This window comes from Emydura macquarii, unplaced genomic scaffold (assembly GCF_026122565.2).
Source record: "Emydura macquarii macquarii isolate MOO-44397 ecotype Brisbane River unplaced genomic scaffold, CSIRO-AGI_Emac_v2 contig_3530, whole genome shotgun sequence".
In the NCBI taxonomy this organism is placed as follows: domain Eukaryota; kingdom Metazoa; phylum Chordata; order Testudines; family Chelidae; genus Emydura; species Emydura macquarii.
The window spans coordinates 2,215,915-2,240,666 of NW_027133667.1; the positions used below are offsets into that span (position 1 = coordinate 2,215,915).

The 24,752-nt window shown below is 40.5% G+C and overlaps 1 protein-coding gene across 1 annotated transcript in view; it reads right to left on the reverse strand.

Annotated features, from left to right (window-relative positions):
* Nucleotides 1-4,747: 4,747 nt before the first annotated feature.
* The window catches only part of DRAM1 (DNA damage regulated autophagy modulator 1), a 30,453-nt gene continuing 10,448 nt past the window's right edge, over nucleotides 4,748-24,752 (reverse strand). Inside the window, exons 3-7 of the mRNA XM_067536202.1 lie at nucleotides 23,297-23,436; nucleotides 17,137-17,314; nucleotides 9,346-9,404; nucleotides 7,078-7,170; nucleotides 4,748-5,812 (exon numbers count right to left, since the gene is read on the reverse strand). Of these exons, the coding sequence (XP_067392303.1) occupies nucleotides 5,768-5,812; nucleotides 7,078-7,170; nucleotides 9,346-9,404; nucleotides 17,137-17,314; nucleotides 23,297-23,436 (515 nt within the window). The 3' untranslated portion in view covers nucleotides 4,748-5,767. The remainder of the gene's footprint in view (nucleotides 5,813-7,077; nucleotides 7,171-9,345; nucleotides 9,405-17,136; nucleotides 17,315-23,296; nucleotides 23,437-24,752) is intronic.

The window sequence follows — 24,752 nt, forward strand, 5'->3', positions numbered from 1 at the left end:
AAACAACCACCATAAGCAATCTTGGATTTGCAGACTCCCACGGTATTTTTCCGGTCTTGAAACCCCAGTGCCATGGCACTGTGAGGCCTGGTAGCAAAACCCCACGTGTCAGGTCTTTAGATTGGAGTACGGTGTAGATTTTGGAGAGCAGCAGCTTTGAGCTGTCTGTGCACCAGGCCGTCTTAGGGAACAGTTTGACTTGATTCCAAAATCCTTGAGATTGTAAAGTTACGCTAGAATTGCATTCTCCAGTCAGCAGCAGACAAAGAGAAAATAAGAAGTGGTTCCAGCTATGTACTAAGACATACAAATGCGCCAGATAGTGTGTAAGCCTATCATCAAGAGCTGAGGCCCTTTTTGATCTCGCTAGCCATATTAAATTGTTTCCACACTTCTTTGCTGTGTATTGGTTCCCTAATCTTGCAGAAGATCAGTAGAATGAACCTCCATTTCTTTTAACTGATACTGGCACCAGAGTATTTACTATATACTGGTGGTCTTGCTATAGAAATTGAGTAAAACACAGGCAAGAATGATGTTGCACACCTCAGCAGCTCCTCTTGTACTTTCTTAATGGGATACATTCATCCTGGGAGTAATTCCATTGAGTTACTCCAGGGATGAATCTGGCCTGGCCCTTGTAAGTAATTTTTTACTTGGAAGGTAAAACATTATCAGTCAAAATTATTGACAACACTGGCCTTCCGTAGGGCTTAAACAAACAAATGTTCTGTTTCCTGATACTGAAGAAGAGAAGTACAGGTTTGAGGTTTTTGTTATTGGAGATAAATCTGGCACACTCAGATTAGCATTCTGGAATAATTTGACAGAAATAAAAATTAAGAGTGCCAAAATATTATATTTGATTAATGATGCTGAGAAGCTATTGAGTAAAGGTAATTTGAACATAACTTTGAGGCCCATTTCGGGCTGCCATTGTTATGTGTAGAAACTCCTATTGACTTCAGTGGTGCAAGATCATCCATTAAGTGGTGAACTCCAGAGAGATTATCACCTCCCTCACTCCTCCATCCCAGTTCAGATGGGACGTTGCCCCTGCTGAGTGAGTAGAGGAGGAAAGGGAAATGCCTAGCTCCTAGTATTGGTTTGCTGCTTCTGCTTGATTGAAGAAGCAAAGTTGGTGGAGTTGCTACAACTCCCCTCTACTGGGAGTAGAACTGGATGAATGATTGTGGGGAAAATGTCTGGATGTTTTATTTGAAAATATGAAATTCATCAAGTTTAATTCAAATGTTTTATAGGGAATACACACAGACATTGTAGGTGGGACTTGCAAAAGTGCTCAGCATTGGCTTAAATCTTCTGTTGAAGTCAATGTTAAATCTTCCATTCAGAGTTAGATCAATGCAGTTTGTTTTTTGCAAATCCCATCCTACATTTATTATTATTTGTATTGCGATGGTGCTCAGGGGGCTCAGCCATGGACTAGACCCCATTGTGCTAGATGCTGTACAAACACAAACGGAAGAGGTGGTCCCTGCTTTCAAGAGTTTACAGTTTAAATGGATTACAAATCTATGTACCATTTTCTATATATTAGAACCCTTGTCTCTGGTCTCCTCAACAGACACTATTTAGCTGCTCCCATGTGCCATAGAACTGAGCTAATGGAGTAGGTTTTTATGTGGTACTATATCAAAAGTTTTTGTGAAGTCTAGGTAAACTTTGTCCACTGTAGCTTCATCCCTATTAATTCTTACTCATTTTTTCTTCAAAATGTTCTGTTAGAATTGTGGGAATGCATTTCCTTTTGTTACTCCTTGCCACCCACACAGATTAAATTCTCTCTCTCTCGTTCTGTGGTCAGCATTTCCAATGTCCTACCCACTTTCAGGGCCAGATTCTCATCACTGACTTCAGTGGAGCTGCACAGAATTACACCAGCTGAAGATCGGTTTCACAAGGTCAAACCTGTGCATGTGTATTTTCTGGATCATCCCAGAGTCCTTTTATTAAAATATAGTTTGTATCAACAGCTTCTCTTTGGCCCTTTAGGTGTTTCCCATGTTGAAATGAGCTCTTAAATATTTTGTTAGCACTTTGCTTATCAGAGTTGCAATGTGCAGAAAAGGTCAAAGAATTCTTTGCCCCGAGTTCCTCAGGAATTCTTTGCCCCTGATTCTACCAAAGGAAATACATTGCCCAAAGAGTCTGGAAAAAATCCTCTCAGAGCACACCATAATAGGTGATAAAGAAATTAGAGTTAGTGAAAATTGAGAGCACCAGGGCTAACTGGACTCCATCCTTGACTTCCGAAGAGGTAGGCAAAAGACTTACTGAGGTGAAGTTCACCCGTATGCAGAAGGCCTATGTGGCACAGTATAATTTAATCTATAGCAGGGGCTTTTGCCAGCACAGCTTTGTGGGACAGGATCACATTTCTTCACACCCTGACCAACACAGCTATGCTGGTTGACATCTATAGTGCAGACATACCTTTACTACTAGCCTAGCCACTTCATTGATCTCTTCTGCCGCCTATTTAAAAAAAAAAATAAAAAGAGAAAACTCAGAGAATGCATGATGTATGCTTGCCTGTCTGTTTCCTTACACTCACAAAAGAGCTTCATTCTGTAAACTTTCCAGTTTTCCCTTTTGCCTGATTTTTTTTTTAATGTGGCTGCTTTTGATTACTTTTTACATGTCTTTGTTTATTCAGCCTTCTTTTTAACTTAGTGTTTTGGACCTCATTACCTGCTTAGGTATATTTCAATTTCTTTGCTTCTTAGCTATATAAGAATTGCATATTGTCATCTGAAACTATATCTAGTTCATCATGAACCTAGCAAGATTCCCAAGTGTAAATCGTATTTTATTGGGAATAATTTTCTGTTTATTCAAGTAAAACTTGCATACTTCTGTACGTATAAATAAAGCAATAGTTATCAAATGCTGAAGGGATGCAGACTTCAAGCATGTCAAAGGGGACAACGTATTCATGTAATGTGTTTCCTGGAGTGGTGCAGAGGATTGAGTATGCAGCACTCATTTTTAAATCTTCTTAGATGCAGTTTCTTAAGCAAGGGAAAATTCTGGCTCAGATGTAAAAAGGAATTGACAGATGGAAGTTCAGGAAGACAGAGAATGTGTCTTTCACTAGTTGCTGTTCACCTTCCCTCTTATTTAATTTACCACATTTTTGGTTCAATTTATTATTTGTGCTGGATTTCTATTCTATTCTATTGGCCAGAATAAACTTGTGTGTGCGCATTGCCATTTAATCATTCAAGTGGTGTTTCCTCCTTCTGATTCCGTATCTTGGCTTGGAGTACGTGTTTGGTGCTGAGATTCGATGACTTAAACTACAGGGTATGCATCCCTCAAGTGGCTAACACAAATTCGGTGACACTAATGAAATGTTCTTCATTGTGCTTCATGCTGAGTCTATGAATTCAAATTTCCAAACTTCCTAACAGTTTCTAAATCCTGTTTTTCATTTTTTAAACTTCCCCTTCCTTGAAGTTTGTGAGTCCTACCTCCTTGTGAGATATCAAAATAAATGCTATATAGCACTGTCTCTTGCCCCTTAGGACACACATCCCTTAGTCCCATGGCTCTAAACCTTTCCAGACTGCTGTACCCGTCAGGAGTCTGATTTGTCTTGCATACCCCAAAGTTTCACCTCACTTAAAAACTAAAAATTACAAAATCAGACATAAAAATACAAAAAAGTGTTATGGTACACTATTACTGAAAAATTACTTATTTTCTCATTTTTATCATAGAATTATAAAATAAATGGATAAGAATATAAATTTTGTACTTACATTGTACTTACATTTCATTTACATTTTTATAGAGCAGTATAAACCAGTCATCTATATTTTAGTTTGTACTGACTTCACTGGTGTTTTTGAGGCCTGTTATAAAACTAGGTAAATATCTAGATGAGTTGATGTATCCCTGGAAGACTTCTGCGTACCCCCAGGGGTACGTGTATCTCTGGTTGAGAACCACTGCCTCAGTTAACCAGGCACATCTCTTGCATTTACTGTCTGGATTAGATTTTAGGTTTACAGCCAGAAGGTCATGGTTACACTTTTAAACTCCAGGCAAACGGAACCCTACAGACAGCAAAGCCACCAGTGCTGTCAAGCAGAAAAAAAGTCACACTATTCTGGCTGAGAGGAATCTTAAAAGGAAACTTTATGGGTTTTTTAAAAAATGTTGTTAATAAAAAAAAAAAGGAGACAGCTGAATTTAGTTTTAAGTTTAATATCATATCCGTTTAAAAACATCAAAGGATGCATTAGCAGCTGGCAAGTCTTAGACATCACTCAACTGATAGTGTACATTATATATAATATAAAATTAACCATTAATGACAATCAGTATTTCTGCAAATGATTATGATATGCCATGGAAAGTACAATTTTCGTTGAATTAGCCTGACAGCTCAGTGATTACTACCCTGTATGGAGCCAATGAACCAATGTAATTTCATCTTTATTCTTTATAGTCCAAGAAGAATATTTCTGCCTCCAGATACTAGCTAATGCTAGGTCCTGGTTAGTTGTAATATGGCACTCTCTTCAAATACTATAACAAATTTCCATTCCAAACTCTTCAAATACAGTAATAGTCTCTTTAAAAAAACAAACCCTAAAAAGATTTATAGTCGGAAAAAAATCAGCAGCAAATCAGTCTTAGAAGCCTTTCAGTAATGATGTTCAGTTCCTTTATAACTATAAGTGGCTTCCCCCATCTCCTCCCCCCCCCCCCCTCTCATTCTCTTTTTGATGACACTAGGGCAGGCCCTCCTTCTGCTGTCATTGGTTAAAACATATCCTGGAAGACCTTTGCCACATATTAGTCTAGCAGCCTTAAGATGTCAAACCATCTGATTTCCCTCTGATTCTTTCAGAAAAGTAATATTTTATTATCCCTTTCCTTCCCATTACAGTCTTCAGCTTTAAGCTAGCCACCAGTAGCCACCATTATAAGGAGCTTTTAGCCTTCTACAGGGAAGAAGAAATGGGCATATTCTTACAAAACATCATAAAATGATGAGCAGAAAACATTTCTTCAAGCAATATTAACACTCTAAACTTCCATCTAGGATACTTATAAAGTACACACTAACTTGAAAATATAAGTGCTGAAATCTAGTAACCATAAAACTGTAGGCTTTGGAACAAAGATATCATGTCTACTCACAACATCATCTTCCTCTCACCCAGTTCCTTGCAACTTAACAGGGCATATACCTTGACAAAAAATACTGAAAATATGGGAGAAAAGCACAAGCTAACATGCTAATTAAAATTAAACTGATTTAATTTTGTTCACTTTCTTGACACTTTGCAAAGAATATGCAAACCGTATTTTCCTTTTCAGTTTGACTATTGCCATTAGTCAGACTACTATTAATGAAAAAACCAGGACATGTTCAAAAGTGAAAAATTGAGGAGTCTCTGTTCTACACTTTAACAGACTTTGAAAGTGCTTTTACAGGTCACCTTTTGGTACTTTTTAAAAAATTATCAGACAGTATTAAAAATTACAAAATATTGCAAGGATGCAGACTAAAGAGAGCTCATTCAGAAGAAAAGTAAATTTAGAAATATTGTTAGTATCAAAAAAGTGTCCTCGGATATGTTTATGCAGATTGCAGAATTGAGGCAGTGGCTTCATGTCATATCAGCATTGAAATCCCTTGTTTCACTGCAACCCTTTTCTTTAATACTTAAAAAAAAAAAAAAAAAATCCTACAAAGTTCATTGATAAAAATATAATTTCTCTATTATCAGAAGTCTTCATGTATTTCTGTTGATATCCTTAAGGTAACTTCCTATAGGAAAAATAAAATAAGATCAATTTAATATAATTAATTAGTGTTGTGTCATGCAATACTAGGGAACATAGTGGAGAGTATGGGGATGTTTCAGCAAAAGGTAGAACATGATGAGAGGACTTGGAATTTTGGAAGGGAAAAGATTTTGTTTAGGATTTGGTGTTTGAATTGTAATATATGGGTCGGTTTTCTGTCTATGCTGGTTAAAGTGTCAGACATTGGAGTCTGAAACTGCAGCATGTGAACTGTGTGCAGTGCTATAAGACTTACCCCTTCTCTGAGTGCCTAAATCTGATAGAATATGAACAAAATATGAAAACTGTTGTAGGATGTAAATTAGGATAAGAGATTTGCATTTTCTGCTTAATTATCTTAATAAAACCATGTGCGTCCTTTAATTTTTTTGTAAATAAATAGCGCATATGGTTACATTTTTAACACTTTGAGTTGTGTGTAATTTAAAGCTGCCCTACCAATCCCTATGTTTATTTGGCTATCGCTTTGTGTTAGAGCCTGGCTGTGATTTGTGAGCCCTACTAGTGGGGGAGAGAGCAAATATGGTGCTAGGAATGCATGATGCACATATGCTATTTTCAGAGAACAGATACACGGTTGGTGGAATGGCAATAAGTATCCAAGAGGCTCAATACAAAACAATCAGCTCAGTTCTATCAAGGTGTGACCTATCAGCACTAGAAGGTTTTCATTTTTTAATATTTTGAAAATCCTTTTGTTAAAAAAGAAAAATGAATGACGACTACATCCTTCCATAAATTATTGGACTGTATAAATCAAAGTGCACAACCTTTTTTTAAAGTGTCCGTGGGGAGTCTGAAGTGATTTTTTTTACATAAAATCCCTCTGAAAAACATAAAGGATGTTTAAAAAAAAACCAGACAAAACCCCAGTCAGAGAGAGTAACTTCACTGTTTTTGGTACCATGTTATACACTTGTACCTTACTGTTTACAGGGTCTGATCTTGCAAACACATGGGCACATGAGTAAAGTTATCCATTCACCTAAGTGGGCTCTGGATCAGGCACTTGATACTCTATTTTATGACATTTGATTCTGAATGATTCGAAAATTCAAGTAAAAATATTCCTGGTGAAACACCAGAAATAAGCTCTGTGTGTTATAAAATCTGTATCTGAATGCCTTTGACTTTCTAGCTCAGGTAAAAATTATTCATTTTTATAATACCTACCACTATATAATTGATAGTCCTTCGTAACTACTGCTTAGGGTTATCAATACCAACCTGAAAATCTCTAATGAAGGTTAAGAAGAAGAAGATGAAACCAAAGGCCACTGTCCATTCGCAGATTGCACTCACAAAATGATAAGTATAATCCTGATGGAAATGAGAAACAAAACACACTTCCATATAAAACACTAAAACAAAATTAATATGGAGTGGTAGACAGAAATGGCAAATTAAGCAAAAACAGAAATTCTCACTAATGTACATGTTGGGAATATAAAACATGTAAATGGCTGGGCTTGCTTAAATTTTTGGAATTGCCCATTCCTTAAGGTTTGGGTAAAGAAAAACACTTAGTGTGATGTGCACCTTGGAAAAGTATGGAATGTATGAATAAATAAATAAGATCTAAAACATCCCTTCTACCCTTATTTCTCTATTTGTGGCATGTAACTAGTTCTGTTTGAAAACTCTGAGGATGTCCTCCACAGCAAACACAAATTCTTGCATTCAATGCTCAAATGTTTTTATTCCAGGATGTTTATTATTTGGGCTAGGATGCTGAGAGCTTCCTGCAAGGTACGGAGAGCCCACGACATCAATCAACTTCAGCAGGAGTTGAGGGCTCTCAGAAATTTGCAGGATTAGCTCCTTAAAGTACTGTAAGAGTAAAGGAAGGAAAACTTATCCAATATTATACATAACTTGTACCATTATGAAATAGTGCAATGCATAACAAAACTAGTGACTTCAAAAGTAACATATAACCAGTAAAAATAAATGCATTTCCTTGATAGTATTAAGTTTATAAATTGTGCAGTAAATAACAGGTTTCAAGAAAACTGTTATTGCACTCTGATGAAGAGAAGTGAACTTTATATATAAAAAGTCACTCCACTTCCAGTTAGATCAGTATCTCTCTATTTAAAAACAACAGAATTTAAAAATTAGCAAAGAAAAAAAGGTTTCTCCTTTCTTTCCCCCTTCCCAAACACTTATATTTCAGCAACAATCTGATCCAAGGTGCCTCTGAGAAGGTCTGCCCTGTGCTTTGTTTCCTCAGACCTAATACAGGGTTCAGTTTTCACAGAGTACTAAATATACTGTATGCTTTGCATACTCTTCCATTAAATAATATGTCCTGCATACTAAAGTGAAAAAACAATAGGGGGAGGAAGCCTCAGTGGAATGATATAATGACTGGCCATAATCATTCCTACTATATATTTAAATCTATCTTAGGGGTATCAATATGAGGGAGACAATGGCCTAAATTCAAGGCATTTGTTTAAAGCCACGGAAGTCAATAGAGTTAGGCCTCAAGCAATGCAAGACATTTTAGAGATGGCCATCCTTACCACATGTACTGTGCCTGTACCTAGTGTGTTTTGTAAGAGAGCTATGATAGAAGCTCTCTTGGAACGGGACACAAACAGAATGAAAGGGGTTTCTCTTCAGTCAAAATATGCCATCTGTTTCAATAAAAGAACCCCATCCCATAACAAAATACAACACAGGAGCTTGACATTATTAAAACAAAATCTAATTTGTTAAGATTCATCTTCTCAGCTGCTTTTCCACTGTTTTTTGTCTAAGCATGTTGCCTGGATTACTCTTATTAAACTTTAGTAACAAGCTGCAGGCACTGCATTATTTTACTTCATTTGTGGAGAAAGTACTCCCTCCTGTGGTATAATTTGTCCACAAATCCAGAGATCCTTCTCACCCAGAGAAGTGCTCTGAGATCCCGATCCACAGGCCATTCAAGTTAATGGAAAGACTGCTATTGACTCCAACAGGCTTTGGATCTGACCCTAAATGCTTAACCAGGGACAAGGATTTTAATTAGGGATGCTGAAAAAGTCCAATAAAATAAAGACCCAGAGCTAAACCGTCATCCATAATTTAAACCAATTTATCTGAATGTTGATGATCAGATTTTTTTTTTTAATTAATTTTTAAAATTTCATTTTTGGAGGATGTAGTTGCAGAAGGAACTAAAAGTGCGGAAACTACTCAATTCTAGAGAGATTTTATCACAAGATTTCTTGCTCAATTTTGCATATTCAGATTCTCGAACTTTTGGGTGCTTCCTTAAAATGAAAGTCTGCTCTTTTTGAGGTTTCCTCATCACTATTTTTAAGAAGCCCGGCTGTTAACTTTTTGTTCCCTAAATAGGGAAATGCTCGAGGTTTGACAGTTTATGGTCACACACTATTTAAATTCCTTGTGATCTTGTCCTTACAAGTACCTAAAAAGTACATAATGTCATGTTCCCAAGCTAATGCGTTGCAGGATTAAATTGGTTACCTAGTAAGGTTTTACCTTTTCACCTGGAATCCAATCAATTTTTGTTATGGAAATTAATGAAGCACATGCAATCACTGGGAAAAATAATGTAAAGGAAATCATAAAAATTGCTTAATGAATAATTAAAAATATATCTATGTATAATGCATTCCCTGTCCCCCATTCTCTAAGACTGCAGACACCAAACAACCAGTTACAATGCAATATAAAAAGAGAGTATTAAAAAGCCAAGCAAACATAGTATATTCCCACAAAGAGGCTTACAGTGATCAGTGCAAAAGACACTCTGAATAGATAAGATTAGGGATCTCTGCAAAGCAGGGAGGGTGACATGAGGCATTCCTACGGACAGAAGAAGACACCAAGAGTAGACTAGGCTGTGTGGCTACGATTGTCATTTACAGTTCAATCCAAAACCCACTGAAATAAACAGAATGATTCTCATTGACTTCACAGATTAGGGGCCTGCATCAAAGCCTATTGGAATGACACTGTGGTTAGCCTCCAAGAAGGTAGTTCACCATGTCTCCCAACCAGCGAATGACCATGCAGGTCATCTAATTAAGTATAGAGGGGAAATTGTGGGTGCCAAAATGAAGGGTGGAGTAGGATCCTCAGCACTGAGCTTTGATCAACTTTTGGCTTCTAGGGTTGTATGTGGCAAGAGGGAACCTAGTCAAATGATGAAAGTGGAAATAGCACCGTAATGTAAAAATATCCCCCAAAACATTTTCTAGCCTGATGTTTAACAGTTTCCCTCTGGTTTATCTGTCACTGGATTTATTATATGTTTAGTTAATAATACCAAGGACCAAACTGCCAGATCAGCTCAAGGGGTAGTGGTCCAGTTCATTACACGTTACTCATCTGTACCAGGAAGATTAAAACAATGATTGACAGAGGTGACTTCTCTTCTGGGGACTTGGTTTTGATGACTTAGATCTAGCTGCTAATACTAATGTGTTTATACAGGAACACTGTCCTGTCAATTAGGTTGACTGCACCAACAGAGCAATTGACTCAAATGTGGTCATAAATTTTCACTATGTAAAACTTAATTTGTTTTATCTGTATAGAATATACATTTTATATACAAGAAAAATGTTGTTTTCTACAGGACCTTCACTGCAAAGTTCTTTTCTCACTAATAATGCAACTATCACAAGCCCAGCAGAATCACATGACAGTCAGCAATTAATACAGATTATCAAATAAGTGAATATTTGTCACCCTTGTTCTGTTTTTTAGTTTCGACATTACATGACCAGGCATCATCATAAAAGAAACTTCTGTTTTCTCAAAGCAGGATTTCTTAACAGATTTAAGAACTGGTATTTCTGACCTCTTCACATTGGCAAAGCTATTACAAATATTTAAAATCTAAAACAGTTCTAAGAAATAGGTTGAAGCGAGAAAACTAGTTTATAAATATACTTGGTATTATCTAGCATAGTGATGTGGTCAGCTAGAAAGAGCTGAGAGTCCTTTATGCTGGGACTTCAGTTTGAGGATTATTTTGTTAATAAATGCAGACTCCAAGCGGGGAGTTAGTGGACAGAAAGACTGTGGATTATTTTGGGGAACTCAATGAGAGGAAATTGAGGCAGAAATTGCCTACAGAGCTATGCTTGGACAGCAGGGGGTATTATGGAGCAGTCATACCCTATGACACTGAGGCTTTAGAAATACTTAGTGTGTCTCTTCTTTGAGGAGATGGTTGCATGTGTGTGTCAAGAGAGAATTTGACCCTTTGCCTTTAGTGGTTTAGATGCTGTGGTGATCTAAAAGGAAAACATTTGACAAATACGTAATAGAAATTTACATATTTCAGTATTTAGTTCCTCTAGCTAACAATCCAAAGATGGCTAGGTCATTTATCCAGGAGGAGACAGTACGGGCTACAAGGATGGCTGCTTATCTTTTCAGTAAGAGGGCCAAATGAGGGTAGGCTCCCACTGGGCCTAAAAGAACCTTTCTTTAGTTCTTATGATAGACCCAACTACCCTGTGTGTTGGTTGCTGGTTATTATAGGGTTAACTCTTATACACGAGTGCTGGACTGTGTTGTATTTACATTCACTAGCTGTCTCTTAGGATAGAGTCCCCTTTGCTTTCTTCCTCCGCCCCCCCTACCAAAAAAGTAAAGGGCATAAGGTTTAAATACACTACTGACAACTGAGGTATGGCTTCTGGAAAGATCTGATAAATGGAGGTTACTTACTGTAACTGGAGGTTCTTCGAGATATGTGGTCTCTATCTGGATTCCATACATGGGTGCATATGCGCGTCATGTGCTGGAGCTATAACTGTTTGAAGTAGTATCCGTCGGCCCGTGTGCTCATCATGCGTTGACCAGGTGGTGCGTTCAAAGTCGATTTCCTCCAGGTCCTTCTTACCGACAGGCATAGAGCCCTTAGCAGAGGGGATGGAGGATGGGAGCAGAATCCAGATAGGGACCACACATCTCAAAGAACCTTAAATTACAATAAGTAACCTCCATTTCTTCTTCGAGTGTTGGTCCCTATATGGATTCCATATGTGGGTTAGCATAGTGAGCACTATTTAGTGTGGAGATGGAACCAAGGGCTCGGTAGAAGTTAGAGTTTGTATAACTGCGCGGCCAACTGCCGCATCCACCGCCGCTGCTGGTGAGATGGCGTAGTGAGCGGTAGATATGTGGATGGAGGACCACGTGACCACCCTGCAAATATCTTGCCATGGAATATCCGCGAGAAGGGCAGATGTGATGGCTTGTGCCTGCATGGAGTGTGCAGTGATGCCAGGTGGCAGAGAGACTCAGGAGAGTAACACTCTGAGATGCATCAAGAGATCCACTTGGAGATTCGTTGGGAGGAGAGAGCACGGCCTCGACAGTGTTCTGCAATAGTGATAAAAAGTCTGGGCGAGGTTCTGAAAGCGTAGCTTTATTGGAGGTAAAAGGCTAGTCCCGATGGATGTCAGGGGAATGCAACACTCACTCTCTGTGGGACGTGTGTGGTTTGGGGTAGAAGGTGGGAAGGTGAATGACTTGATTGAGATGAAATGGAGAGGCTGCCTTAGGAAGAAACTTGGGATGGAGTCGCAGGAAGACCTTGTCCCTGTGGGACATGGTAAAGGGTGGGTCAGTCATCATGGCTGCCAGTTTACAAACTCATCGAGCAGTGATCGCTATCAGAAAGATCACCTTTATTGAGAGGTGAATTAGGGAACAAGTGGCCAGGGGCTCAAAAGGCGGTCTGGTAAGGGCTAAAAGGATGAGGTGAAGGTCCCAAGGAGGGGTGGGTTTTTGGACATAAGAGAAGGTGTTGAGGAGACCACACAGGAACTCACCAGTGGTTGGGTGGCTAGAGACATTGAAGCCATCCACAGGCGGGAGGAAGGCACTGAGTGCCACTAGATGGATTTAAATGGAGGAGTGGGCAAAGCCTGAGTGTCAAAGGTGAAGAAGGTATAGCATAGTCCTGATGTCCATGGGAGGAGAAGCGCGTTCACTTGAGAGTCATGCCCAAGAGTGCCCTGGACCAGATGAGGGGAAGCTTGTGGTTGATCACAGTTGCGATCGCAGTTGCAAAGAGGTCCCAGTGAGGCATGTCCCACTTACGGAAAACGGAGCAAAGAGTGGGGTCGTGGAGTTTCCACTCGTGGTTGTTGTGGAAAGAGCCGCTGACAGCATCCTCAAGGTTGTTGTCAGCACCTGGCAGATGGATGGCATGAAGTGTGATGTCATGTCAGAAGCACCAGTTCCACAGGTGGATTGTCTCTAGACAAAGGATTAGAGATCTGGCCCTATCCTGTTTGTTTGTTTATATATACCACTACTGTCATTATCCGAGAGGAGTTGTACATGTCAGGAGAGGGAGGATCGCTTGGCAGATAAGCTGGACAGCTCATAGTTCTAGGATGCTGATGTGCATCTTCGCTTTCCTGGGGGACCACAGGCCTTGGGCCATATGACCCTCCAGGTGAGCACCCCAGCCTATGAGTGAAGTGTCCATGGTGAGGATGGTAGTGAGTGTAGGAGGGCTGAAAGGAATGCAGGCCTTGGCCAGGCTGCACCACCATGAGAGGGAAGTCAAAACTGAGGGGGGGAAGATGACTCGTTCATTCAGGTGATCTGTCTCGGGATTGTAGATGGAGCGAAGCCATAGTTGAAAGCATCTCATATGTAGGTGTCCGTATGGGGTGACGGAGGTTCAGGCTGCCCTATGTCCTAAGAGTAACAGGCACTGTTGGAGGAGTGTGCGGGGACGATAGCGCAGTTGTGTGATGAGGGAAATGAGGGTGGCGAAGAGGTCCATCGGGAGGAAAGTTTGTCCTGCAAGGAAATCCAGTCGAGCTCCTAGGAAAATGAGTTTGCGAGTAGGAGCGAGGGTAGATTTGTCATTGTTAATGCAGATCCCTAAATAGGTGAGGCACTCTTGCAGTGTGCAGATGGTGACTAGGAGTCACTTTCGAGATGATGCAACCAGAAGCCAATTGTCCAGGTATAGGAACAAAGAGTGTCTGATGTGTCACATGTAGGCCGAAACAACTGCGAATACCTTTGTGAATACTTAGGGAAAGGGGCAGTGGCAATCCCAAAAGGGAGGACCCAGAATTGATAGTGGGAGTGCCCCACCATGAAGTGAAGGAATTTGCGATGTCCACATGAAAGTATGCATCTTTCATATTGAGCCATGAACCAGGCTCCAGAAGGGAAGGAGGGAATGATCTGGGCAAGAGTGACCATGCAGAAGTGGAACCTCTGGATAAAACAGTTCAGAGCCTGTAGGTCCAAAATGAGGCGGAGGCCATCCCCTTTTTTTGGTATGAGGAAGTAGGAGGAGTAGAAGCCACGGCCTTGTACTGGTGTGGAACGTGTTCTATGGCGCCTTTATGGAGGAGAGTGTGTGCTTCTTCCTGGAGGTCTTGTTGTGATGGATTTCCCAGACCTCCAAAGGGAGGAGGGTGATGAGGAGGGAAAGAGAAGAATTCTATGAGGTACCTCCAGTGGATGATATCCAGTACCCAGCGGTTGGTGGTAATCTTGCTCCAATTGTAAGCGAAGAGAGCAAGACGGCCCCCGAGACTACCAAAGGGGAGTGGAGGAAGGCTCGCAGATCTCAATAGAGGAGTCAAAAGGGATGTTTGAAAGGGCGCTATGGAAAAGCAGAGGAAGTTGATGTGGAAGTAGCAGGATATTGAGGCCATTGGACATGCTGTCAATGGCAGGGCTGTTCTTGTTGGCATGGAGGGTAGGGTTGATGGGTAGGTCGGGATGGGTATCAGGGAGAGAAAGAGATCTGATGTTGCAGGCAAGTTGGAGCTGGAGTGCAAAGGCCCAAGGAGCGAAATGTGACATGAGAGTCTTTAAGGGAATGAAGACTCATCAATCTTGTCACTGAAAAGCTTCTGGTTGTCGAATGATAGGTGCTCAAGGACGGTCTGGGCCTCCTTAGGGAAACCAGAAGTCTGGAGCCAAGAGTCCCTGTGGAGAACTAGTCCTGATGCCAAGGAGTTGGATGCCGTGTCTGCTGCATCGATTGCAGCCTGGAGAGATACCTGGGCCACCAGCTTACCCTCATCAATGAGGCATTTAAATTGTGTTTGTTTATCCTCTGGGAGGGAGGCCCGAAACGCCGCCAAATTAGAATGTGACTGAAAGTCGTATTTCATCAGTATAGCCTGGTAGCTGGCATTATGGAATTGGAGGTCCGCTGATTAACAGACTTTGTGCCCGATTAAGTCAAGCTTTTTGGCTGCTCAACCTGGAGGAGTGATTTTGAAGTGTTGTTGTCAGACTCTTTTGGTTGCCAATTGGACCATGAGAGAGTTCAGTGGTAGGTGTGTGAATAGAAAGTCTGTGCCCTTGGCAGGGATGAAATAGCATCGTTCTGCCCATTTGGGTGCGGGGCACAAGATGCTGGGCTATGCCATGCCGCCTGGGCAGGTTGGAGAAGCGCTCTGTGAATGGGGAGTGATGCGTGAAGGACCCATTGGTTGAAGAATGTCCAGGAACTTGTCCGGGGATCCTTTGCATCCTCAGATGGAAGATTGAGGGCCCCTGCCATCTGCCAGAGGAGATCTTGGTATTGGCCATGGTCTGGGAGTGACAGAGAAGGTAGAATGAGCACCTCATCTGGGGATGGAGAGACACGAGTCAGAATCAGTGGTTCTGGCAGTGCCGACAGTGGAGAAGGCATGATAGCGTATCAGGGTACCTCATAAACAAAGGGGAGTGCAGTGTAAACCGGTGAGGGCTGGTGATGAGGAGGTGGCAGTGCTCCGAGGCCCCAATAGGGGTCCCAATAGTGCCAGTAGGGCTATGCGTACAGGTCCACGGATGCAGGTGGCCCTCAGGGGTATTGAAACCACAGCTCCACAGGAGGACCATACGCTGGTGCATAAAGTAGGTGTCATGGCTCTGGGTTGTATGAGTGTGCTGACAAAAAGGCGGAGTCCGGTTCCGAGGATCACTCACAGTCAGAAGGCTGGTCTGGAAATGGTGGTGCCATCGGACTGGGTGGAGCCAATGGTGCTGAGTGGACTTGTGATAAAGGCCCAGGTTGTGGCACCAATGGCAAAGGAGCAAGGGTTCGTCCACCGGTGATGGAGGTTGCACTACTCCAGGTGACCCATTATGTGTCGGGGAGTCAGCATAGGGAAGCAGTAGCTCGGCTGTTGGTGTGAGGGGGGATGGTGTTCCTGGCATGTGTAGAACCGGGTGCAAGAGGCTAGACAGTCCCACCAGTGTGGACAGAGCTGTGGGAGAGGGCAGTGGTTCGACAACCAAGGCTGAAGATGTTGACGGTTGCTATTTGCGATGTTTGCCCTTGTGCTCCACCTTAGACTTCTTGGGAGGTGAAGCTGCCGGATCAACGTGCGACTTCTCACCCAACTGGCCTGGCTTGGGAACATAATGCTGCATTTAGAGAGGGTCCCTCTCGGGGAGCTGGCTTTGTGCCCATGGCTGTGTTTCTTATGAGCACAGTGGGGCTTTGTCGGTGCCCCCAATGCCACTGCGACTGGAGAGGCTCTCAGCGATGGCGAGGCTGGATGCTCCAGTGGATCCACTGGTGCCACACTCAAGTGCACATGTGGGCACATTGCCTCCTTCATGAGACGTTTACGAAGCCTAAGATCTTAAGCCTTATGGGTCCATGGTGGAAAGGAGTGGCAGATCGAGCAGCAGGTGATGACATAAGCTTTTCCAAGCCAATAAAGGCAGCACTGGTGCTTGTCACTCACTGAGAAGGAGTGTGGGCATGAAGCACAGTTTTTTAAACCAGCTTCCTGAGGCATAGTCTCTGCAACGGGTGGAATGCCCCATACAGGGTTAAAGTAATGGAAACTAGCTAACTATAAACTACTATCAACTTCAACAAGAACTATATATAATAAGTTATAAGAACAGTCTTATTCAGACAGAGAGATAGTTACGCCGCTCAAGAACAAGGAAGAAAGGGATTCTGACTCTGGCCATGCAGCGGTGAGAGGGAACTGGAGGGACGTCAACATGCACAGTCTCATAAAACCTTGGCTGCAGCACATGGTAAATGCATGATGAACACGTGGGTTGACGGATACTACTTCAAACAGTTCCAGCTCCGGCTCATGGTGAGCATGCACACTCACGTATGGAATCCCCATAGGGAACAGCACTTGAAGAACTGCCATTCATGCTACTTATAATGCCAACTTGCTAAACATGGTGCTCCATCTGCAGTATAAGCAGTAGCCTGGTCTTTATCCTATTTTAGAAGTGGTTTAATGTCAGAAGAACAACATTAGTGTGTAAAGATACAATAATGATACACAAAAAGGATACTGGGAATGACAGCTATGCATGACACTATAGAGATGGCCATCCGTATATAACATGTACAGTGACTGTTCCATTGTGGACATGACTTGAAAGAGATGACAGACTGAAGTGTAATGTAAACAACACCAGAGCCAAAAGCCAAAAGAGCTCCTCCATCATGGACGCTGGGAACAGATAACTCCTGGAAACAGAAGCAGCAGAGAGAGTGGTTATTTGTATTACGGTTGTGCCTAGAAACCTGTTGTAAAAATTAGGCCTACAGATTTGCCCTAATTGTGAGCTGAGCTGTGGGGGATGAGGGAAAAGTAAAGGAATTTCACAATAACCTATAACAATAGTTGTTGATGGGAAAAGGAGCAAAAATTAAACAGACTGAATTTGTACAAACAAACTTTTACCACAGTCCTTGAATTATATCAGTTGACCTTTTTAACTAGTAAACAAGAAGAGTAGAGGACCAGAAATCAATTAACCAAAATTCGTGTGTTGGAAATTAGGCCTAATTGGTGGAGGAAAAAATGAAGAGATGAGCTATTCCACCCATAACTCCCTTTTTGCGTCCTTAAAGAGACTTTGGGGAGGGAAATTGGGTACTGAGGTAAGCTTCACCATCATTGCTGCCACCTCACCACTTCCTGGGACACCAAGCCATCATCATCCTGAGAGATGTCCTGACCTGATCAGGCCAGAGTACACTACCATCTCCACCAGTTCCAGCTAAATTCCAAATGCCACCTATACAATTTAGTGACTGGGAAAGATGCCAGATTGAAGGCACTGGTAAACTGAGTGCTTTACCCACAAAAGACATACAACACAGGTGATGCAAGATTTCCTATGCTATCTGCTGACATGCCTTCATTTTATATTTGAAGGACTGGTTTTAGGAGTGATATGCTCATATGCCCTATACCCAGCCAGTCCTTGATTTCTCTGCTGCAACTGCCAATGAAATGTTTTGGTGGTGTTTTCCCTCAGTGCTAAGAGACTAGAACTGTCAAATCACTTCACATAACCCACTATCAGATGGTCAGTCAGACAGTGTGCTATATAAGAGGGTGGGAGAAGTGGTTCAAACCAGTGACTTAGACGTGAAAATCTCTCTATCCCTCTCTCAACCCCGAGCCCCTTTCCCTTTCCATGTCATCAGCCATCTTTATTTATGTTATGATCTCTTGGTTGAAGATTCTCTCACTCTGAAATATATATAGAAGTGACACCTACAGTAAAATAAAGTACATGGAAAGTCAAGAGAACTCTTGGATTCTCTAAATTTTTGAACTGCGTATGTTAAACTATGCCAGATCTATACCACCTCTGTGACAGAGGAATCCCCATCATAGCCAGTTAAACCATTTAAGCTGTTTTCTGCTACCAGAGCAGTGCAAAACAGCATTAACTGAACATGTCTTCCTTGCTTTTGTTATATCTTCTTTCCTTTCCCACCTTTCTCCCCTTTTTCTTTCCTATAATGGTGTAATTTTACCTTGTTGTCTTTAGCATCTGCTTCCCCCCTTCTTTTTTGCTCCACTCCCCCCCATTGTGGTTTATTCTGTTCATATTTTTATACTATGCCCATTACTGTGGTATCTGAATGGCTCCTCCTCTATATTTCCCTTTTTCCCCTCTGTCTCCCTGTTATCTTTATATGAAAACAGGGTCTCATAATGGAAAGTATTAGGCAAGCTTAACTACAGGTGTTGCTACCAGCAGCCCTGTACTCTAATTTATACCTCATTTCTTGCATTTTCTTTGCTTCCCATCCAACCACCCCAGCCTCCATACATTCCGAAGAAGAGCTCAGGTAATTTACCAGATACCTAACAGCTAGAGGACTAAGCCTTTTGGGGGAACCTCAGTAGGTTATGGGGGAAACCTCCTTTTTATCCAGGGGCAATGGCTAAGAGGCACAATCAGGCCCACAGATATCAAATTTTTGCTTTGCCTTATGCATCACGCACTGAGGAGTTTCTTCTTTAATCATCCGTCTCTTCTTAACACCAGCCCACCAACTATATTTCACTTCTATATTTTAAAATATTGTCTGATTAAAAATAGAGAACAAACACCTGATTCACCTCTGTTCACCTTCACAGAAGTTCTTTTGTTTAGAAGACTCTGTTAGCCATCTTGCGCCCACCCTTTCCGGCTGTTCTGCTGAGCATTCAAGAGCAATACCATTACAATTATGCTCTCCACCTTATCTTTCCCAGTCCCAAAATGGGAAAAAACTAAACAAACAACTTCCCTTACAACTAATTTTGCTGATTAAAAATTCACAACAGATCTCAAAAAATGTGTGTAGATAAAAGTAAATTATAAAATTCACAGCATATGTGAAATTTCACATTGAAGTTTTTTTCACAAAACATGTAGCAACTTGTTCTGGGGAGAGTGAGAATGAAGTGAGCCCCTTAGGAGTCTCATTCAGCCCTACTACAGCATTTTACATGTTGACTTATTTCAGTAACTAGGGAAAAATGAGGGTTTACCCAAAAAAACCCACCATCACCATACATGACCTTACTAAGTGAGTTAATGGTACAGTATGATCCATTGGCTAGGGAACCACACTGGATAGTCAAGAGAGCTGGGTTCTAATTCCAGTTCTGCAGCTGATCTTCTGACTTTAAGCAAATCACATAACCGCTCTGTGCCTCAGTTTCCCCACTGGTAAAATGGGGGTGATACATGCCTTCAACCAGCTTTATGAGATCTACAGATGAAAAGTGCTATGTCAGAGAGCCAAGAATTATTGTTGCTGTTCAGTTAACATACTATACCATGCAACTGTAGGACCCAAGGTATTGAGAACCCCCAATTCCCATCACAGTCTGACAGTTGAGGGTGCTCAGAAATGTGCAGGATTGGGTCCTTATTTTGTCAGGTCTTTCATGCAGGCTATACCCAAAATACAATCAAAATAGACAATAGAGAAAAGACAAATTAAGAGATGATATGGTAAAACAGGCAAGATCAAATGAGAATCACAATTAGCGATGGGACTGGGCTGCCTCTCTGAGTTTTATGCCAAAGTTGTTTTCTTGACTCTATGAAACTATTTTTCATTCCTGCTTCATCTTTTCCTGGTTGGAGTTGGTTTTGGTTTCTGATGGAGGATGTTTTTATTATGCATCATCACCAGATGGTCCCACCAGTGCAATAGGGATTTGTTTACTACCGATAGACCAAATCAATAATAGAGATTATTTTTAAGATGCAAAGCATGATTTATATGATTTAATTTCTACAGTGTATAAACCTTTTGTTAAAAATATTGCCTGAAGATAATATTAACAGAGCTGGAGGCCGCACTGGAGACCTTTTTAGCCTGAAACACGCAATGTTTAATACTTGCAAAACTGCATTCCTTGGTTTTTGAAACTACCCATGGATTTGCTAGCTCACAAGCCTTATCTATCTTCTGTCTCCTCAGCTCTCTCTGGTTGACTATTATTGTTCTTCTCTGTTCCTTCCCTACACACAATTGTGCATTGTTAGGTTACTATACAAGCACAATATTGTGTACAAAACAAAATGTGCCTATATTGTGGCATAACAATATATGACTAAGTTTATCAGAAAGTCACATAACAAAGGTGGCAGAATAAAAAGATGCTACTCTCCACTCCAACAAAAAAATATTTTTCTGCCTCATTAAAATGGTTTCTTTCACTCCATTAAGAAATCTTCTACTATCAGTATATAAAAACCTACAGAATATGTGATCACATTAAGTCATGGGAGGAAACTGGCAAACAAACAGTGAATTATTAAATTACACAGTAAATGGCTTGAAACAGATCAATTCTGCTAAAGGTGAACTTTGCTATACAATGATAGTCATAATAATAAACAGAAGTTCAAATATCCTGATTTCAGAGGTGAAATCAAAGCTGGTGATAAACTATACAAAATGCTGTAAATTACTTAAACATACTGTTTGGCTCTAGATTTTGGCAAATTATTGATAAAGTACAGCAGGCTACATGACATCCTACGGAACATTAAAGAAACACTTCATAATATCCAACAGTTTTTTCCCCTCAAGGGACAGAATCAACTGATTTTATACTGAGTTTACAGAAGTGCTAACACAGGAATTTAGCAATGATTGCAAAACCCTTGGATTGGATGGCCTTTTGCACCTCTCACTGGACTTTGTGGTGTAATATGCCCTTCTCCAATTAGAAAGAATTTGGGAGAAATGGTGAAATTTAGATGTTTTTTTCATTAGTTACTTTCTGAAGAGTTCCCTTGCAATTCTGTCTATTCATTTCCTCATTCAGCATAGAAAAGGAAAGTAAGGCAATAATGAGAATTTGCTTGCTATCTCATTTTCATCTAGTTAAGAAATAATTTCCAGAGAGGAAAGATAGTCTTGTGATTAATATATTGGAGTAGGTTCCAGCAGATCAGGGTTCAATTCCCAGCACTGCAACAGATTTCCTGTCTGACCTTGGATAAAACCGCTTAATATGTCTGTTCTCCTTCTATAAAATGGGGATGATATTTCCTTTGCCTGTCTTGTCTCTTTAGACTGTGAGCTCTTTGAGGCAGGGACTGTGTTTTATTATGTGTTTGTACAGCATGAAGCACAATGGGACCCTGACCTTGGCTGGTTTGTATTGCCGTACAAATGGTAAAATAAGGAGTGTCAGAATGAGTGAGAACCCATCTTACCCTTTCTGACAACATCCCAAAACCTTATCAAGAAACTTTTAAGGAAAGAACAAAAGAGTTGAAGAGAGAAAGTTAAAATAAAAAATAGAGGAGGAAATGGGGCAGGGATCAAAGTTTTTCCTTCTGATCAAGGACCAGTGCTAGGAGAAGTTTATTCACCTTGACGGCATATGTATTTTTCAACTGAAGTATTTCTAGACTTTCCATATTGCAAGATTTCTAACCTCACATTCATGTCATTCTGCTTACCATTTTACTTTTTTCCTCTTTACTGTACTGGGAGCTCTTGATGTTGCACTGATATTGCCAGTTCTGTTCCTGGAGCACTTCTTATGCCTGGTGCTTCTCTCTTTCTGCTCTGTCTCCACAGCATGTACTGAGAGACAGAGGAGGAGGGGACCACAAGAAGCAGACTTGGCTTCTTAGTGTGCTACCAGCAAGTGGGCATCAGTAAAGGGAGGTGCTATTTCTGGTTCAAGACACCTCAAAAATATTTGTAGTTAAATGTTTGAGGAGCAATGGTATTGAGAAAAGTGAAGCGGGAAGATACAGAAAGCAAGCATGGGACACATATTAGGAGGTAAGGGCTATCAGAACTTCATAATGTCCATTTGGCCCAGAAGTTGTCATAGTAGAACAGTCAGTCTCCCTCACCGCTGGTCAGCACTCCTAAAATAAGTACAGACTTTGCCTTCACCTCTGCAATGTTCCCGCTGTCTGCCAGCCTGGAGAGCATAATAAATCCTGAGTTTGCAGCCCAACTTGGAGTCTACTGCATGCTGCATGGTATCAGTTGACAGGTAAGAAGCTGACTAACTGCACATCAAGATCAAAATATACCTTTAGACCACTAAATGCATTTTGAAGGTGATTTTACTTGATCTCTAAATATATGGTGTGTGTTCTGTGAGAATATGCAATGTGGTCAAGTATCTTTAAGCTCAGAAAGTGGACTGTTTTCTTTTTAAAAGAAAGAGAAATGGACAAAGATTTGGGATGAGTAAATTATCCTAGTCATTTACTTACAATTTTCACAGTGTAAATTATTATGGCTTGCAAACGAAAAACAAAGCATTTCCACTGAAGTATTCTTAGAACAAGACTTACTTTCTCAGACAGCAGAAAGGTGCAAGTTGTACATACACACAAACACACATAAATGTCAGTCTAGCTCAGTAAACCCCCACTTCCCTTCTTACAGTTGCAAAATTTCTGTGTTCTAGGGCACATCTACCTTCACACACCCTTAACCAATATTGCTATACAGGCAAAATTTTCTAGTGTAAACCTGGCCTTAAGAGCTTTGGGAGTCAAATATTTCCTTTGGAAGGCTAGTGGAAGAGATGGAAGTAAAAGAGGACATTGTTTTTCATGTTGTTAATTTACCAATCCATAAATACAGCATTAACCATTTAGACCTCTCTATTTTTTTATTGTTAAAACTATTAAAATTATATCTGTGATTAGAATTGGACCTTACCTGAAAATTTGCAACAATGATCATTCCAATACAGCCCAGTAATCCAATACATAATGTAATTAAGTTACATGAAGGACTCATAAAATATGATTCATTTTGCTTCTCTACTATTAAATATCTGATGTACATTGTAGCTGCACCTAAAAACAGAAAAGAAAAAAAAAATCCAAAACATTTCTTTTCATTTACCATGCAATGATGTTATACTTTTTCATTTTCTTTGGTAAAATAACATATACATTTACAAAAGTATCTTAAAACCACCATCCCCTGAATTACATCTTCTCTAATTCTACTATGATGGGGGTGGAGATGGGGACTAAAAAGTAATAAGTTCTAAATATATTATTTTCAGATCCCATTCTGAGGGGGTCTCCTCAATACTATCTTCCCCAATTGCCCCCATAAATTACTTTAAGGCAATTTAGGGAAAAGGGTCATTTCAGTCCCATTACAATTTGGATTTTAGGGAGCAGAGAATGTTGACAACCATGTAGTCTGCATCAGGAAAGGTTATGACAAAGAGATGAGCACTAAGTTGGAAGATAGACAGTTCATGAGACTTCAGTCTGCCCTGAGGGATATCTATATTCGGGAACTACATCTGGTAATAACCAAGGTATAGTTTCATTGTTGAATGTAAGTAATAAAAGAAAGTGTCCAACTATGTCATCAGAAATTGTTCTCAACTCTCGGGGTCCAATTCTGGCTAGCCCTTGCCATAAGAATCCCCCAAACCAGTGTATACTGATATTCTTGACCAAAACCACAGGCCCCAATACTCAATTAATTCCTATCAAAGACACATTTACATAGGAAAATTGCATTATCTAAATTGCATCAGAGAATGGCATTATAACGGGATGATGTCACAATATGTTGTAAATCAGGCCTGGTAAAGAACAGCATTATAACACAGTTCATAACTCAGTTAGGTCCTGTCTACATAGGGAAGAGCAACTCATATAGCATTATACACAATTCCCCAAACAGAGTCAATTTGCCTTTGTAGATATGCCCTTAGAGGAGATACTATTTGAGAGGGAAATTGTGTATAGAGACCACTTCTCGGCTGGTGAGCATACACACGTAAATATACAGGCCTATATTCTCCACTCCATCAGATAAGGGGGTTGCGCAGAGAGTCAATTGCAGTTCCTTGATTCAGCACCACCTGGCCATGCTGCAAGATTCCTGATGGACAGGGTGGACTGATTTAAATCAAAGCAATTTAAATTACTGCTTTTGATAAATCAGCAAGCAGGAAACCTTGATTCAAATAAGTAATTGTTTTGCATTTGTACTTTTTAATTATTTTCCTAAGAAAGACTAATTCAAATTGGTGGTGACCATTGAAATATATTGATTTACAGCTAAATATAGCCTTTATGCTAAATAGGTTCTTCCTTTTGCTGACCAGGAGGATATACTATATCTATACACATTTATTTAAGTA